This window comes from Nilaparvata lugens, chromosome 3, assembly GCF_014356525.2.
Source record: "Nilaparvata lugens isolate BPH chromosome 3, ASM1435652v1, whole genome shotgun sequence".
Classification (NCBI taxonomy): Eukaryota; Metazoa; Arthropoda; class Insecta; order Hemiptera; family Delphacidae; genus Nilaparvata; species Nilaparvata lugens.
The window spans coordinates 67,232,873-67,253,409 of NC_052506.1; the positions used below are offsets into that span (position 1 = coordinate 67,232,873).

General features: G+C 33.3%; 1 protein-coding gene across 1 annotated transcript; it reads right to left on the reverse strand.

The window, feature by feature from the left end:
- Positions 1-1,831: 1,831 nt before the first annotated feature.
- LOC111059634 (transcription termination factor, mitochondrial) lies at positions 1,832-9,291 on the reverse strand. The gene is made up of 3 exons (XM_022347272.2): positions 8,081-9,291; positions 2,831-3,080; positions 1,832-2,060 (listed from the first exon to the last, which is right to left on the reverse strand). Exons 1-3 carry the CDS (start codon positions 8,968-8,970, stop codon positions 1,932-1,934), a joined length of 1,269 nt encoding a protein of 422 aa, XP_022202964.2. The 5' UTR covers positions 8,971-9,291; the 3' UTR covers positions 1,832-1,931.
- Between the last annotated feature and the right edge of the window lie 11,246 nt (positions 9,292-20,537).

Genomic DNA, 20,537 nt, shown 5'->3' on the forward strand with positions numbered 1-20,537 from the left:
AGACATTCATTTTCATATATATATATATATATATATATATATAATATATATATATATAATATATATATATATATATATATATATATAGAAGATTTCATTCGGCTCACGAAAGCCTCTCTAAGGTTGACAACTTTCAGTTCTGTTGTTTTAACACTTTCAAAAACAAAGTTCATGTTGTACCTACTATTGAGTTTGAGACACTTCTGGCGCTATCATAGTTTCACAACTATTCTGTTCCACACTCCTATCTCTTGCAGTCGTTAACCATATCTATAATAAAATTAAGAGTTGGCTTGTACACGTACGGGATTGGAAAATTATTTTTGACGCATCATCACGTCTAAACTACTGGACTAATTAACTTGAAATTTTGCACATAGGCTAGATTCTTAATTAACCAAGGATGGTTATAGGCCTATTTTCAATTCTTCAAAACTTCATTACGTCAAGTCTTCAGATTATCAGGTTTGAAAATAGATCCTTGCGAAGCACGGGTTCCTGCTAGTAATTATTATTATTTTAGCTTTTATTGGCAAAGAGATCCTTTCGGATATTTTGCCTCGACATAATACCCACCCAATAGTGAGTGTAATTCTTGAAAGTGAGCTAAATACTTTAAGGTTTATATTGGGCTTAAGTTTATTCTCTTGAAATTTTCACAGTTACAGTTACCTACTTACAGTAGGTAGTTTTTATATTTTGATACAGTACCGTACTACAAGTGTAATTCTCCAAAAATATTAACCACGATATTTATGAGTAGTACTAGCTCTAGAATGCCAATAAAGGTGCATAATTTGGTTCCTACACTGCTCATTCTGTACTGCTTCTTCTTAATAATTGTTTAGAAATCTTTTGGTCTCCCAAGCTATTATCAATGCTTCATTTCTAGAATATTTCTCATTCATGTAATTTTTTGTGTGAAATATTCAAACAAACAAAATCAATCACAATTATCTCTGTAGCAAAGAATGAAAAGTAGAAGTTTCTATGTAGCTTCTTCGATTTTTATTATGGTTAGTTACAAGTGATGCAATATAGAGCATAGCTCACTTTGGGACATTAAAATTCAAACAGTCATAACCTGGACACGAATAACAAAATGTTCAATTACTTTTCCATCATAATTGATTTGTGTATGGTTTAAGCCAGTAGGAGCACAAGCAACTACTTGTGTGAAGAGGCGGGTGATTACCATTCTGCATAAATTGGATGGAGGCTCTCGTTCAGCTCAGCCGCTTAACCTGTCATGGCTTGTTTGAAGATAAAATGTTGACCTGAATTTTCACTGAACTGTTCCTTGGTTATTAACTGCACTTTCCATCCAGCCAATATTATTACACCTTTTGATTAGCAATGTACCACAGAATATATGAGGATCTGGATGATTGGGATTATCAATACCTTCACAATGACTGACTTAAATCCCACCAGCATGACGGTGGGATCAATCCCAACATTGACTCAATTTGAATAACTAATGTGATATGCCTAACTAATAACTACAAGTTTTTCATAATCCAGAAATGGATGAATCTTGGATGCCAGCAATGGAAGAGTTGACTCCATCTATTGACTATCCATCCATTCATTGAGATCAGCATTGTCACATATTGATTTAATGAATTCAGTGCTAGTGCAGATTTTTGTTTAGTGGGATTCCCCGTTCATATTCATGGAATATTCCATGAAAAATTGTCAGCTTTGTAGTTTGCTTGAATGCATTCTTCTCTACGTGGTAGAACATTTTTTATGTTTGTAGCTGATGACTCAATTTATTTTTGTTCTGATTAAAGGTTTGGATTCCATGAGAAGCATAAGGAAATGCATGTCTACGAAACAATAATCTTTTCATTTTTATTTTCAATTTGAAAGAAGTGGTTGTTCTTGATTTGAAGGAAAGCACAGATAGTTCTAATTTACCTTCATTCTTATCGAAAATTTGAAAACTGTTTGACTTGAAGTTTGTTTATAAATACTTTGTACTTCTTCTTTGTCTGACAGCATACTGCTAAGCTCTGTGGCCGATATCCTAGTGACTTCATATGATCTATGCGCTCCTGAAAAAATGAACACAATGGGACTCCATAAATACAATAAACCATACTAATAGTTTATGTTGGAAAAGAAAAAATTATGATTAACCTACTAATAGAGTTCATAAGGAATAAACTGAAATGCTTTTGCAAAATTCAATAAATATCTAGTCTTGAGTGGTTTTATCATATTCCAAACTAACTCGAGATGAAATGTCCCACTTTGAGGAGCTCTAAAACAACGTCAAAGCCCACTTAAACTCAATCGTATTGAAGAACAATCAAAGTGTAAGTGTAAACATTATTCCTTTATAAACATTTTGTCATTTATTTATGGCCAATCGGAGGTTGAAAGAAATTACCCTTGTAATAATAATATACCTAATTATAAACGATTAAATTTAAATAAACTTGTCTTCTCAAAAAATAACCGTTACATACAAGCTCCTCATTAGCTTTAACCTTAGCAGTTGACTACAACAACAATAGTTCATCATCATTGACGTTCAACGAGTATTATTTATTTATTAAGCGTATGGCAGATACACAACACATATAAAGCTCATGAGTCTCAAATGCCTACATATACACTGCATATTTCCAAATTCTTTGAGATGTTGTGTAGTTTTCGGTCAGGAGAACATAAGTTTGTCTGACCACCATTAGGCTATTTTCTAGTCTGTATTATATTTTATATATTATTATATTGAATCTTGATTAAATAACCAAGCGTTATTCCTGGCATGTGATATCTTCTTATTGATCGTTAATTTATAATGAATGGTATTTATTACCTTAATGGTGAGTAGACTATGGCAGAGTATTCGAGGAGAGCGGCATATGTCGATGGACTGGAAGCCTTCTGCAAAGAGGTAGTCGAGGATGGCCCTGAGTTTTGTTGTCTGCACGCAGCGCAGAGGTGGGTGCCGTTGGTAGAGGTCTTCCACCGTTTCCGGCGCGATGTTCAGTCTGTGGCAGAGGTAAGCTTCGTCGTCAGCAAATGGCTCTCGTGCATTCCGATTTTCGTTCTTCAGCTTGATTGTTCTACAAAATAATCAAGTAGTATTTAATAAGCAATATAAATAATCTGTAATAATAACGAAATGACTCATTCATAATCAACAGAACTAAAAAACTATTGGACCAAATACGTTCAAATTTATCTCTTTCCTGTATAGGGCTACTTGTAATATAAATATAAAGAAAATAAAAATCTCAGTAGCCTACCCTTTTTTAAAAATATTTTATCACAACATGTTTTGGTCATTTATGCCATTTTCAAGTGATAACAATTAAATAAATAAATACTACTGGAAGATTCTTATTTTGATTATATGTTTTTATGAACTAGGACTGTAAATTTTGGGTTTAAATTCGCATGATTCTATCAAAAATGGGATTATTGGTGTCTAATTGGATTAAGTTTATTATTTTATCTCTGTTTAATTTTGCTGCTTTATAAATATGAAATTCTTCTTTGACATTCAGTTTTTGACTGTTATTACCATAATTAAGTATTTTCATATTGGAATTTATATCTGTAAAATTCTGGCCTGAATCTATCAAGTGTTCAGCAAATGCCGACTTTTGTGTATAATTTTTAGATTTTAGTGCTTGGATATGTTCTCGAAACCTGATATGGAGATTTCTACCCGTTTGTCCAATATAGAATTTGTCGCAATCACTACATTTAAGTTCATAGATTCCAGATTTTTTAAACTTATCTTGCTGTACATTTAAATTTGATTTCTTTTTTATCAGTTCGAATGCATTATTTGTTGTCCTATAACCTAGAATGAATTTATTTTTTGTAAAGGTTTTTCTTATAGCTTTATTAAATTTTGTGTTATATGGAACACAAATATATTCTTTATTTCCTACATTTCCTTGATTATTTTCAGTTCTATTCTGTATTAATTTCCCTTTTTGTTAGTAAATCATTCTATCAATAGTTTTGGTATTATATCCATTTGTTATTGCCATATATTTTATTATTTTCTTCTCTTTTCTGTAATTATCTTTTGACATGGGAATATTTATTAGCCTGTACCGTATATCATTGCATTGAATGTTAAAATTTTTTGTTGCCAAGGATGATTTGAATCTCTAGGAATTATACAATCTGTATGTGTGGGTTTTCTATAAATGCTAAAATCATGTTTGTTATCTTTCATAGTAATCATTAAATCAAGAAAATTTATTTCATGTTCTTGAGCTTCCATCGTAAATTTTATAGAAGGTGATATTGAATTTAAATATAATTCAAAATCTTCATGTGTTTTATCTTCATTATTATACAGACATATTATATCATCAACATATCTGTGCCAATAAATAATATTTTTCTTTAGAGGATTATTATCATTCATTATTTTAGATTTTTCTAAATTGTTCATGTATATGATAGCAAGATAACCTGATAAAGGAGATCCCATTGCCAAACCTTCCTTTTGTTTGTAATTTTTCTCATTGAATTTGAAATAATTTTGATCTACACATACTGTTGTCAATGCTATTAGATCTTCTATTTCATCATTATTTATATTATTATCTATCAAATTTTGTTTCAGAATACTAATTGTTTCATCTGTTGGAATACTAGTGTACATGTTGGTTACTTGTTGTGATAAAATATTTTAAAAAAAGGGTACTGAGATTTTTATTTTCTTTATATTTACGTTCAAATTTGACAAGCTGAACAAGGCCTTCTAGAGGCGCACTAATACTGTAACAGATTTAAAAAAATCCAAGATACGCCCAAAATCTGCGTTTTCTAAGCTTTCTTAAGAACTAATTAGTGAATCATGTTCAAATTTGATACACAGACTCAGCTGAGGTATAAAAGTGTTGTATTGAAAGGGTTTTAAAATAACGCCAAAGATAGGCGGCATTAATGCGTTTTCCTAGTGTTTTCTCACATTTTTCAAGACTAATTGAGAGACAATGTTTAAATTTGGTACACAGGTTCAGCTGATATCAGAGAAAACTCCTATAATGAGAATAACAACGTAGTGCATTTATAATATCACGCATAAGCAGAGAAAACTCCTATAATGCTATTAATGAGAAAACTCCTATGCTATTATTAATTCTGTGCTGATATATATATAGAAATGTTATATTGGAAGAGTTTTGAAATAACGCCACGGTTTCACGGTTCTTGTTCAAGTTCCACGGTTTTTGAGCGTTTTCTAGGCCTCCTCAAGAACTATTCGACAGATCATGATCAAATTTGGTACACAGGCTCAGCTGAGGTATAAAAGTGTTGTATTGGAAGGGTTTTGAAATAACGCACAAGATAGGCGGTTTTAATGCGTTTCCTAGCAATCCCTCGCTTTTTTGCGTTTTTCACAATTTTCAAAAACTAACTGAGATAAAATATTCAAATTTGGTATAGAAGTTCAGCTAGGGAGGCATTGTTTTCTTTAGAAGGCTTCTTGATTATGCCGAAGATAAGACCAAAATTACCGGTTTCCAGTATTTTTCTGCGTTTTATAATCTCTTTCAAAACTAATCAACAGAAAATGTTCAAATTTGGTAAACAATTCATCTGAGGTGTTGAAATTTTTTTTTTGGAAGGGCTTTGAAATAACGCCTAAACTAACGCCCAGTATCTTTTTTTCTTTTTCAATAACAGAATGACAGAAAACGTTCTAATTTGGTAGAGTGGTTCAGCTAGGGTCTAAAAATTTGCTATGTGTAGACTTCAATAATTCGTCAAAGATACGCCCAAAATCGGTGTTTTCTCATTTTTTCAATTACTGATCAAAAAAAAAAAATAATAATAATAAAATAATAGCTGAGGTAGAAAAATGTTGTTGGGCTTTGAAATAACCTACGGGCAAAAAAAGTTGTTTTTATAGCGTTTTCGTAACTTTTACTAGACCATTCATTATAGACCACATAAACCGGCGAATATTTTTTGGGGTTTGAGAAAGTTTTTCCAAGGTTTTCAGGAACATGAAAGTGTGAACTCTAAAGTGTACACAGGTTTAGCAAAGTTATTCGATTTGTATACTATCAAGCTATCAAAATGAAATAGTTTTATCAGGAAAATAGTTTTTTCCTATCATTACTTTTCAAGATATGAACGCCTAAAGTTGAAATTTTTGGGAAAGATTATTTCAAATTATATAAGAGATAAATCCATGAAATTCTAAGGGTATATTGTTTGTATATTGATTGTATGGTTTTGTTGATTGGATAAAATGAAAATTTTAAGAAAAAATAAATTTTTGAGAAAGTTATCCAATTTACTAAAAATAACCAAAAATAGCTCAAAAGTTATGTTTGGTCATTTTTGTTTTATTCAATCAACAATAACATGGATTTTATCCTTGGAATTTCATGAATTTATCTCTTACCGAATTTGAAATGATCTGTCCCAAAAATTGAAACTATACGCTCATATCTCAAAAATCTGGTGTGGCGCACTCACACAACTTTCCTTGCCGTTATGATATTGATCACCTGACGCTAGTGTTCCCGCGCATCTCAAGTCTAGTATTCAAAGATTTGAGCCAGCTGGTGACAGGGCAATAACGCTGGAGACACACATGAGGTCTGCTATCTCTTCATAGTGAATGATTCAATAGAATCAACAATAATTTGCAATTGAATAATCACATTTTCTCGAATTTAAAGCTTATTTTCAATTTAGGGTGAAAATATTACTGAACATTAATTGTAGAGATTTTCATTCTCAATCTACTCCACTTGATTTTTTTTGTTTAAATTGTATCTGAAGGCTGATAATTGGAAATCTAAAATCGAACTTTGCATTGATGGGGCGGAGCTCCTGAAATTTTTACAGATATGGGACTTGTGGCAGTTGATAGAGCTTATCGATTACTATTTTATTTTATCGAAATTGTTCGTGTCGGATCCTTATAGTGAAAGGACCTTAAGTTCCAAATTTCAAGTCATTCCGTTAATTGGGAGATGAGATATCGTGTACACAGACGCACATACACTCATACACACACACACACATACAGACCAATACCCAAAAACCACTTTTTTGGACTCAGGGGACCTTGAAACGTATAGAAATTTAGAAATTGGTGTACCTTAATTTTTTTGGAAAGCAATACTTTCCTTACCTATGGTAATAGGGCAAGGAAAGTAAAAAGTAATGAACGGAAGAAAAATGTTTTCCTGAGAAAAGTTTTCCATTTTGATAGCTTGATATTATACTAATCGTCAAAGTTTGAGAAATAACACCAGTACAACGTTTTTTAGCTTTTGCACAGCCTTAAGGAAGAAGAACAGCTACGGTACCGTTCACGTAGGTACTGCAATCTGTTCCCAATCGAATCCTAAGGTAGGCAAGTACCATGAAAGGAATAATTGAATAATGTGTATTCAATTAAATTTTCATTCCATCTATGACCAGTTTGCACCAACTATCGAGAAGGCATGTCAAAGAGACAAATAAAGCGAGTGATCTCCTCTTCACTCAAGGAATAGAGTGGAAGTTTGAGGAGTTTATCTCGAAGTACATTTTTAAATTGTTCATCTTCCAATTCACGGACAAAAAATGGGAGTCTGTTGAATATTTTCAGGGTGAGAAACTGGTGTGTGATCTGGCCAATCGCAATTTTGCGACCTGGCAGGTCTACATCATCACGTCTTCTAGTAAAATAATCTTGAACCTGGCCTCTCACTTGAAATTTATGTATAATGTGGTCCACGTTATAATGGCAGTGAATAAAGATAGAAGAATAGCGATGCCGATTCTCTGCATTAACTAATTATATTTCTACACTGTCAAAAATATAATTGTCATCGTTGTAGACCTAGAAAAGGATAGTACCACCGTCTTTGTCGAATGATAGACAAGGATAGCAAAACCAAAGTTGATCAAATACTGTCATTATAACGTGGACCTCACTATAGCTGTTCTTTTAGAAGCACTAACGAGCGAATCCATATTCAATCTTGCAGTTTGAAAAATTAATTTAATGAAACTATCCTATTCTTATATTCCAATTTAAAATGCGTAAAATTCTAAAATCACCCGTAAATGTAAAAATTTTACTGACCTTTGAAAAGTTTCATTTCCACAATGAAACATCCAGGCTCTTAATTCATGTGGCTCGAATGACTCCAAAAATTTTAAACGCGTTTTAATATCATTGACTGAATATCTCACTACCCATATATCCATACAAATATATTTTGGGTCTAATCCACTTTTTAAAAGAACGTCAAGTGTGTTTTCAAGTTTGGAGAATCTCATTGACAGAAGGTAACTGTACTTGATAGTAAGTTCACTAATTTCTTCCTCCTCTTTTTTTAAAACTGTTGCCAAATAAGTTATTCGGTTAGAGTCTTTGAGAGAAGAATAAAAATTAGATTCACTCAATGTCTTATGTGTAAGCTCTGATAGTTTTCTAGTAGGCAGTTTCAACAAACACAAGTTTGAAGAAACATTATTGAATTTCCACTTTTTTAATAATTCAATTTTCCTTTCGATCTCTACACTGGAAAGCTGAATAATCCAGGGATTATTGTGAATAAACTTTTTTGTAATTCCAAATTTTTCAAAATACTTACATTTTTCAACTAAATCTTCTATTGAATTTACATTTTTGTCAAATAATTTTTCATTTGAAACAAAAAACTTTTGAGCTTTTTTAACTCCACAACTCAGAATTCTCTGTAACTTTTCAACCACAACACTGTCGTCAACTTTTGAATTTCTTTCGTCTATAGACACAGCATTACTTTTTCCTCGGGCATAGTTTCGCTTGACCAGATAATTAGTAGAACAATTAGTAAGTTTTCTTACCCACTCACAATTAAAATTATTTGGAGAATGCAATAAAAACGATTTAAAGTTCGTAGCTGCTGATACCGAATAACAAAATTTCACTGAGGGTTGAAGTATTACTAATGCACGATCCAGATATAAAAAACTTCTACAAAACATAATAGCAGAGATACTTCACAATTAAAATTTTCTATTTTTTATTGGCCATTTATACGATGAAAAAATACAAAGTAACACTGTAGACTGTAGACTAAAGTTACACAAACAATAGTTATCACTTATTTTAATTACTGATTTAAAGTGGATGAATTATTTATAGTTGTTTAAGTTTGTAACGATATCCAATCTTCTTAACATTAACTGTTTTATGTAAGCAAACTTAAAAGTTTTAACTGTAGAATGTAGACAATACGAAGATTCAGATTCAATATTATCATTTTACTCAAGGTTTTAGGTTATGTTTATGTCATGCCTAGAGCAAGGTTATCTGTATCTAACACAAAACGAAAATGCGCATGTACAGGTAACGTTTAAATCTTTTCTATTACCTGTGACTACTGTAATATAAAGTGCCTCAGAACTGCCATTTTTTATTTTTCTGGCGCCTATTTTAGAAAAAAATTGACAATATGTCTGATTAGGGATCCTATTTGAATAAAAAAACTACTTTTTTGTCATAGTCATTCAATTTCAGCTGTCTTCGATGCATGAAATAAATCCGGTAAACAGCTGTTTGCAGAACAAATAAAGTTATAGGTCGCCGGAGTTTCGCCTGCCCTGAAAACCTTAGACCAGTTATAGAATAGACACGTCCCATTGTATATTCGTACTGAAAGTCGATGAAGCCAACATCTATTCCCACATCGTGACGTCAACATCGGATAGAAAACTTTTTGGTAGAGTTTGTTTACATTGTTTTCCATAGCAGATTATGTCCATTTTCATGAATAATAAATAAATAAATGTTTTATTGTAGCAGCAAAAGAGAACATCAAATGCATTACAACGTCAAATGGTAACAAAAGTAGACACATAAAAAATAAATGGAACTATTAAATAATATAAGTCACAATCGCACACAGGTAAATCATTTAAACTAATTCTACACCAAGAAATTTTTCTCTGATCTCAATGTAACAATCAAGTAATGAGGCTATTCCACTTCAAGATTTATTTCGAAGAACTCATCTATTTTATAAATACAATTTTCTGACAAAATTGCTTTCAATTTGTTTTTAAATTTTTCAATCTATAGGTTCCTGATTGAAGGAGGTAAAAAATTATATAATTTTATCGCTGTATAAATGAATGTTTTTTGAGTCCTGGTGTAATTGAACTTGATTAAACTCAAAGTAGCCCTATTCCTTGTTCCATATGAGTGATATGAACCCAAAGCATCATATAAATGGATGTTTTCTTTTATATATAGTGGGCTTTGAAAGATAAACAGTGCAGGAACCATCATAACACCAAGACGAACAAACCCCTCTCTACAATGAGCTCGGGAAGGGAGTCCACAAATTAGTCTAATGCATGTTTTTTGCATCCTCAGTAGCCTAACACTAGAAAATTTATGACCCCAGAGTAAGGTACCTCGACTCAAATGACTTTGGATGAATGCAAAATAGACCGTTCTCAGTACCTTAGAACTTACACACAGTCTCAATCTGCGTATCAGGAATATGCCTTTACAGATTTTCGACTCAATATTCATGATGTTTTTCTCCCAATCCAGATTCTCATCAATCATAAATCCTAGAAAATTTATAGAATGACTTACAGCTTCTGTGGTATTTCTTGTCATGTAATCTAATTCTAAATCTTGTATTTTGCCTTCATTAATGCATAAACTATTAGCAGTACACCAATCTTGTATAGTTTCTGAAATATTTTTTAATTTGTTTCTCAATACTTCATGTGAATTAGACCTGAGACAGATATTAATGTCATCAGCAAAGAGAAAGCTCTGTACTGATGGATTCGATAAAACATTAGGCAGGTCATTCATGTAAATGATGAACAGTATTGGACCAAGAATTGATCCCTGAGGAACACCATGCTTCACAGGTAGATATCCTGACTCTTTTCCATCACAAAAAACCTTTTGAAATCGACTACATAAATACGACTTCATTAGTGACACAGCCTCCTCCTTGAATCCATAAAACTGTAACTTTTTCAATAGAAGAGCATGAGAGACAGTATCAAATGCTTTTGATAAATCATATAGTCTCACATTGACACATGCTTTATTATCTAGACCAAAAATACAATTACTGATAAAAGAAACAGCTGCCCTAACAGTGCCTAGTCCAGACCTATATCCGAATTGAGAGTCATCAAATAAATCATTTTTCTCGAAATAATTCACAATTTGTTCATTGAGGATTAATCTCTAGCAATTTGGACAAAACTGATATGATAGAGATTGGTCTGTAGTTCTCAAAAATTGATTTTTCTCCTTTCTTGTATAAAGGTAAGACTTTAACCAACTTCAAATCATCAGGAAAAACAGAGTTAATGATACAACAATTTATCAAATGAGTCATAACTACCTTCAAGCTAACTATTCGTAAAACATAAGCACAGGAACGTAACAATCTCATGTATGAGGAGAAATGTGTTATCTGAATAACAGCAGTCTCTTCAGTGATATTCAAAACAACACATTTATTTTGTTTCACATCAGGCAGAATTTCAGTAGCAGGGTAAGTCATAGATGACAACGGCCAACATGACAACGAATTAGAACACCACGTTGGAGCATTGAACCATTCTTGCGAATTGCACAAGTTTTGGGGAGAAACGCCTCTTGATCCAACGTCGGCAATATTGAAATCAGTACCAATGTGATTCCAATCTGAAATATTAGTCAACTCTAATATTCTCACAACACGATTTGCAACAAACGTTTGCAACTTGTAAGGAGGTATATGCAACCAAGATAAAACAATAGTTGAATCACTGAACAGAAACGTAGATTGAAGATTGATTTTTTCCAGTGAAGGAAGGACTGAAACATACAATCGCGAAAGCAACAACGCAGCTTGAAGCTCTAATCGAGGAATAGACAGAGTTTTCAACAACGCAACTTTAGTTTTAGCTTTCAACAGGAAGCATTTCACCGTAGATTCTGACGACACAACTCTCAAGAAGATACAAGCACAGATTCCTTTCTGCGATGCGTCGGAAAACCCAAGTATTTGACAAGAAAAAGCATCGCCATAAACGCATCGAGGAATTGAAATTGAACTTAGAGCAGGAAGCTCTCTCATCAGCTCGTTCCAGCATTCGTTGTAGTCAACAGGAATCGGCGTATCCCAATCGATGTCCAACTTCCACAGCTCTTGTAAAAAACATTTCATTTTGAATATTACTGGAGCTATAAAACCGAGAGGGTCATACAGATGCGCGATAACAGACAGAACAGTGGGCTTAGAGTTTTTCTTTTGAAACTCTGGAATGGAGACTTTAATATGAAAACAATCAGTAGTTGGGTTCCACATTATGCCAAGAACTTTCACATTTGAATTAGGCTCATCACTGATATGAAGTGGTACTTGAGTGTTTTCAGAACGAATCAAATCCAAGAACTCAGGAGAATTACTGCTCCATTTATTCAACTTGATATGAGCACAGTTTAGAAGATTACAAAGTTGTGATTTTATTTCACAGATTTCTTCCAATGAATTAGCACCTGTGAGAAAATCGTCATGATATATATCATCACGAATAGCTGCTGCTGCCAACGGAAATTTATCTCCTTCATCTTTCGCCAGTTGAATGAGAGCACGTTGAGCAAGAAAACCAGACGGTTTCAAACCATATGTGATTGTTTTGAGCTCATAAACGACAATATCATCGGAAGGATCTTTACGAAACAATATATGAAGGAAAGAACGATCTTCTTCATCAACGAGGATAGCACGATACATTTTCATAACATCACGCGTGAATACGAATGAGTGAAGTCTGAATCTAGTTAATACATCACATATGTCATTTAACAATTTTGGACCTGAATGAAGAACTTGATTCAACGAAATGTGACTCTTTTTAGCAGACCCATCAAATACAACACGAACCTTTGTTGTAGGTGTGTGATGATATTGAATCATCATATGACTAGTGTTTTCTTCTTATGTTTCTGTTATCAGATGTTGAACTATTTATTCTAATTTTGAATCTGTTATGAATTCATTACTGATCAATAAAGCCTAGAATGCAGAGGTTTTTCATTACAATTTATTGATCAGTAATCCAAAATCATCAAATCAATTCATCTTATCAAATACGAGTCAATCAATTTCTATTCTCTATTTCACAATTTCTATTCAACAACAAATGTATAATCTTCAAATCTTTTCTGGAAACGAAAACTGAAAATTCGCGTTATGAAGGACAAATTTTTGAAACCAGACAAGTTTGATGGTGATCCGAATTCTCCAACAGCTCTACAAGAATGGAACTTCTGGCTAAAGACTTTTGAGAATTTCATCGCATCTTTTGACGAAGAAGACATCGATGATGAAAGTAAGTTGCGGTTGCTTACCAACTTTCTATCTCATTCTGTTTATCAAATAATTGCCGACAAAAATTCATATACTTCGGCTATTGACGCACTAAAATGTGCATAGGCCTATGTAAAACCAATAAATGAAATATTCGCTAGACATAAATTGGCAACTAGAAAACAGTCTTCAGATGAGACAATTGACCAATATAACCAAGCTTTACAACAACTGAGTAAAGAATTGTGGGTTTGCAGATGTTGATTCTGAAACTTATAGGAAAACATACATTCGTGATTCATTTATCCGGGGCCTCAGCTCTCATCACATAAGACTGAGACTTTTGGAGTTTGACAAGCTAACTCTTGATGAAGCTATTGAAAAAGCACGTGCCTTGGAATCTGCCAGAAATCAATCAGCTTCTTACTCTTCTGAAATAACTCTTAATGCCACTTCAAATAATTCTTCAGAAAATTCATGTAAAGAAACAAATTTGTCAGCTGTAAAAACTGGAAGCTCAAGTTTTCAAAAATGTTATTTTTGTGGTCAGCAGTGCCCTGCACTAAATGACTTATGCGAAAAATGCCAGAAAATAGGTCATTGGAAAAATGTCTGCAAATCTACTAAAACTTCTTCATCTTCGGCGCTTATTGCAGCCTCTACTGTTCTTGAAAATGCTACAGTACAAGCTCAGGTAAACAACATTCCTACTTCTGCTTTGATAGATACAGGAAGCTCTGAGACATTTATTTCACACTGTTTTGCTAAAAAATGTGGACTTGAAATGTACCCTACAACTGGTGCAGTGTCCATGGCTTCAACATCACTAAGAAAGAACATTTCCTTTTATTGTGTAGCTCATTTAGAATTTTCAGGTCAACATTACCCCAAAACAAAATTCAGTGTATTGCCTGATTTGTGTGCTAATGTTATTGTAGGACATGACTTACTTAATCAACACTCTGAACTTAGAGTTTCATTTGGAGGAACTAAACCCCCATTGACTATCAATTATCTGGCTCCAGCAAAGATAGAACCTCCACCACTTTTTGAGTTTTTAACTAAAGACATTAAACCTATAATTACTAAATCCCGAAAGCATTCTCTTGAAGACACTAGTTTCATGGAGAAAGAAATTGAGAAACTGCTAGCTGATGGAATTATTGAAGAAAGCAGGTCTCCCTGGAGAGCTCAAGCATTTGTAGTGAAGAACGAAAATCACAAAAAGCGAATGGTAATAGACTATTCTCAAACTATTAACCGATACACACATCTTGACGCATATCCCCTCCCTAGTCTTGAAGATATTGTTTCTAAGGTCTCAAAAAACTCTGTATTCACCACTATTGACTTGAAAAGCGCTTACCACCAGGTACCCCTACGAGAAAAAGATCGACCTTTCACTGCATTTGAGGCATGTGGCCGTTTGTATCAATTTCGAAGGCTTGCTTTTGGTCTGACAGATGGTGTATCCACTTTTCAGCAAGTCATTGATAATGTTATTAATAATGAAAAACTTGAAAAAACGTATGCATACCTGGATGATGTGACAATATGTGGTAAGAATCAGAAGGAACATGATTTGAATCTCAAAAAATTCTCAGATGCAGTACAAAAATATAATTTTACAATCAATACAGAAAAAAGCAAATATTCACTTACTTCAATAAGCTTGCTTGGCTATAAAATTGAAAATGGGACAATTTCTCCTGTCCCTGAACGTCTGAAACCATTGCTCAATCTTCCACCCCCAGATAATAGAAAGGCTCTTGAGCGAACAATTGGAATGTTTGCACACTATTCCAAATGGATATCCAATTATTCAGATAAAGCTAAACGGCTTCTTACAGCAAAGACCTTTCCTTTGACTTCTGAAGCTATAGCTGACTTCAATCAACTCAAAACTGAGATTTCTAAGGCAGTAGTTAGTACAATTGACGACTTTGAACCGTTTGTGGTTGAAACAGATGCATCTGATTTTTCAATTTCAGCTGTCCTATCACAGTGTGGACGTCCAGTAGCATTCTTTTCTCAGAAGCTGAATGATAGTGAGCGTAAACATTCATCCATTGAAAAAGAGGCTTTTGCTATTGTGTGTGCTCTTAAAAAGTGGAGACATTTCTTACTTGGAAGATTCTTCAAAATTATCACTGACCAGCGCTCTGTATCATTCATGTTTGATATGACTCATCAAAATAAAATAAAAAATGAAAAAATACAACGATGGCAATTGGAGATGTCATGCTACAATTACGAAATAATTTACAGACCAGGAAAGGACAACCAAGTAGCAGATGCACTTTCCAGAGTGTGTAATGCAACTCAAACCGATAAATTACACTCCCTACACTGTGACTTGTGTCACCCTGGAGTGACCAGAATGATTCATTGGGTAAGAACTCATAATTTACCCTATTCAGTTGAGGATGTCAGAAAAATGACTTCTTCATGTCAAACATGTAATGCCATAAAACCTCAATTTTTCAAGAAATTGAAATCTACTCTCATAAAGGCGACACATCCATTTGAAAGATTAAGCGTGGACTTCAAGGGTCCTCTTCCATCAAAAACTAAAAACAAATATTTGTTGACAATAATTGATGAGTACTCTAGGTTTCCGTTTGCATACCCTTGTCCGAATATGAATTCATCAACTGTAATTCAGTGCCTTGTGAACTTGTTTACCACATTTGGTTTACCTTCTTATGTACATACTGACAATGGAACCTCTTTCAAATCCAGAGAGCTGCAGGAATTCCTTCATAATCGAGGAGTAGCCACTTCCATGTCATCACCTTATAACGCACCAGGAATGGCCAAATCGAACGAGAAAATGGTACAATTTGGCGCACAGTGTCTCTTACATTGAAGCATAGAAATTTGGATGTATCTGATTGGGAATCTGTGCTCCCAGATTCTCTACATTCTATTCGATCCCTATTGTGCACGGCTACTAATGAGATGCCACATGATAGGATGTTCCGACACTATAGACAATCATCTAATGGTATAGCACTTCCAACCTGGCTTGCCCCTTCAAACAAAGTCCTAATGAAAGTACCTATACGAAGAAGTAAATTCGATCCATTGGTCGAGGAGGTGGATATTCTTCAAATCAACCCACAATATGCCAAGGTACGGCTTAGTGATGGAAGAGAGACAACTGTATCATTGAAAAACCTTGCCCCTCGAGGAGAAGAGAGCATTCAAGAAGATAACGATAAAAATCAAGATGATACAAATGCAGGATCAAGCCTTAGTGATCACGCAGAGCCTGAGAACAATCAAGAAAATTATCATGAAAATCAAGATGAAACAAATACAGGATTCCCCCTCAGTGATGAAGAAGAGCCTCCTGATGGCACCCTGCGAAGATCTTATAGAGAGCGCAAAATGCCTTCTTAATTGAAAGACTATTCATTGAATTCCTAAAGACGGGAAGAATGTGATGATATTGAATCATCATATGACTAGTGTTTTCTTCTTATGTTTCTGTTATCAGATGTTGAACTATTTATTCTAATTTTGAATCTGTTATGAATTCATTACTGATCAATAAAGCCTAGAATGCAGAGGTTTTTCATTACAAGGTGATGACGGATTGAATACACAAAAATACATTAAAAGAAACTTGGTGATAAAATTTAATGAATTTGAAGCCGAATTATAAAGGCTGCAATGGGAGAGCGTTTTAGATAAGAGTTCTGTTTCAGCTGCTTTCGATTTATTCATCAGCCAGTTATCAGATCTGATAGAAAAATGTAAATATAGTAAATCTAGAAATAGTTCCAATGCACTACCTGATAAATTAACTCCATGGATTTCAGATTATTTAGAGGTATTGATAGGAGAAAAAAATTGTACAAATTGATGATTTCAAGACCATATGATGTAAATCTTAAAGAGTATTCAGAAACAGGTTGAAATCTGATTTGAGGAAAGCTAAGGAAGAGTACTACATGAATGAATTTGATAATTGTTCTGGGTAATGTGAGGAATCAATGGAGAATAGTAAATAGATTGATAGGAGAACGAGAACCCAAGGTAGAAGTTACTAGCTTAGTAGTAAATTCGCATACTGTCACTGACAAAGAACGTATTGCTAAAGAATTCAATTCATTTTTTATTAACATTTCTCAACAGTTACGAAATTGAGTTATTTTTACAGAAGATCACGAAGAAATAGATTCCCGCTTCACTTGTAAAGATATGCCACATTCATTATTCTTATTTCCGACTGACGAAACAGAAGTTTTAAAAATAATAGCTGATCTAAAAAGCAATAAAGCCCCTGGAATTGACAACATTACCTAATAGTTATATTGTAAAAAAAATTGCTAAAATTCATATTGCTGGAGTTCTGAGTAAACTTTTCAATTGGAGCATGAAGACTGGTGAATTTCCTGAATGTTTGAAGATTGCAATTGTGATCCCAATCTTCAAGCATGGTAACAGAGAAGAATTGAATTGTTACCGCCCAATATCGCTGTTGCCTGTTTTTGCCAAGATTTACGAAAAGATAATAAAAATACGATTAATAAGTTTTCTCAAAAGATTTGATTATTTTAGTAGAAATCAATTTGGTTTTAGAGAGGGCTTGAGTACCGAAGATGGTCCGGTTACATTTCTTGAGGATATTTATAGGCCTAATAGTATTAATAAAGGTAAAAAATTTTCAGCCCTGTATGTAGATATCACTAAAGCATTTGATACAGTAGACCACTCAATATTATTGAAAAAGTTGTATGCAGCAGGAGTACGAGGTTTACCTTATAAATGGTTTGAAAGTTATCTCACAAACAGAAAGCAGTGTGTAAGAATTGGTGGATGTTATAGTAATTTTGAAAACATTGTATATGGAGTGCCCCAGGGTTCTGTATTAGGGCCTATTCTATTTCTTGTGTATATCAATGACCTATGTAATGCTAAACTAGATGGGAAATTGACTGCTTTTGCAGATGATACAGCACTTACATATTCAGGAATTGATTGCGATGCATTATATGTGAAAACGAGTGCCGACTTGAGAGTCTTAAACTACTGGTTTAGTAAGAATTACATAGTAATGAGTGAAAAAACTAAATATATGATTTTCAACCTGAGGAGATCTATTCTTTAATACACCATTTTCGTATCACCGTTACTCATGCGCTGCTATAGATAACTGCAACTGCCTGACAATTGAGACTGTGAGCAATATTAAATACCTTGGTCTAGTTATTGACTCAAATCTATCTTGGAAGAAACATGTAGCTAAATTAAAAAAAGAGTTGTTATTTCTCAAGTAGTTTGTCAAATGATGATATTAACATATTGTACACTGATGACTACAGTACTCTTTTACAAACGAAGTACGGTAGGTCGTTTGCATTAGCCTACGGCTTAATTTTACAATATCTTGGCAACATATTTTGAGTAGACCTAAATTTTGTTATTATAATATGTTTCTTTATTAAAATTTAAAGTTGAAAAAAGTTTCCATTAATAAGTCTGTTTGATAGTCAGATTATTGCTATAGGCCTATTTCTGATATGCTATGCAGTACAGGCTGAGTACCGTAGTATTGGCTTACACAGGCCTCTCCGACTACCCTATAGGCCTATAGTGAGGTCCATGTTATAATGGTATTAAAGAAAGATAGCGGAACAGCATTGCCGATTCTCAGCCTTGCAACTGACTTCTATAGTCGATAGTTAATACTGGTATATCAACTACTGTTCATTCTTGTTTCAAATAATAAATTATATTTCATTCGTCAAGAAAATATAATTTTAAATTATTATTTTAATACGGTAATTTATAAATTTTTATGATTGAGATTAAATATTTTGTTTATAAATTTATTATACTTCCACATTGTTGAAAAACCATCTGGCAACATTGCGGAGCTAGAATGGAATAGCGGCTTAGTGCTATCTGCTTTTTCGAATGATAAACAAGGATATAATAGCAATGTCATTGCTAATCAAACACTGCTATTACAACGTGGACCTCACTTTTTTAGATTTTTGTTTGTCAACTATTGTTGGCCTAGCCCACCTTCAGGGATCCTACTGTTCATACTATACCTAGCCAATGGCTTTTAGAAACTTTACTGATAAAAATATTTCTTTGCATCATCAAAGCAGGGATTTATTACTATTTTTTATTTTCAAACTACTAAAATCAATTTTCCGATTTTGGTGGAGATAGCCTACAAACTTTTTATTTAAAATGTTTGCTGTGATACAATTCAATCGAAATTTTATTATTTGTTACAGGCTAAACAACAGTTAGCATTGACAATAGTCATATACATTAAAAACATGAAAATTTTAACATCCATATACAAAGTTGGACTTTAAGAAGTAATAAATAATATATCAGTTACATAATAATTATACAGTTTGTGATCACTTAGAATGATTTGAAAAATTGCTTTGGTTAATGATTTACTTTGTGTTGCCTAAATTTAATTATTTTTTTTAACTGTATATTATATCATGGACAATCTTATTTTAAGAATACATAACAAGATAAATAATTGAATTTGAAAATTTTGTGTGTTTGTGTCATTATTTTAATGTAAGGCCTATTGAAACAGTAGTGAGACACAGCTCAAGAAATTTTAAAATTGTATAGAAGCTGCAAATTGAAATGTTTTTTTTTCAGGTCCACCTTGTGACTATCTTATTCAATATTTCTGGTTTTGAGGAAAGCATTTGCCAATCATATCAAACGTAAGTAATAATTGAGGATACTTTATTATGATTTTCTTACAATTATTATCAACTGTTACTATTAACTGTGAGTTAGTTATAGTTATCAATAATAATTAGTAATTAGTAACAATTACTATTAACTATTAGGCTAGGGCCACACGAGCGCACATAGTACGTCCATTGCAACTTACTTTTTGCGGCCGTCGCCAATGACACCACACGAGCGTTGAGTGTGGTGCGTCAACGTCAGTTGGCTTTACGCAATTGAACCAGGTGAAGTAATAACTTTTGCATGTCTCGACGTGCATTGTAGCATTTCTATGCAGTTCAAAAATCACCGTCCGTTACGACTTCCGTTACTTGGTACGCACGTACCTCGTGTGTTGTCACCAATTCACTTCCATGTATTTCTACAACGGACGTCAAAAAGTAAGTTGCAACGGATGCACTTTGTGCGCTCGTGTGGCCCTAACCTTAATGGCCTATCAAGCAGCATACTAAAACTAATAAAAAC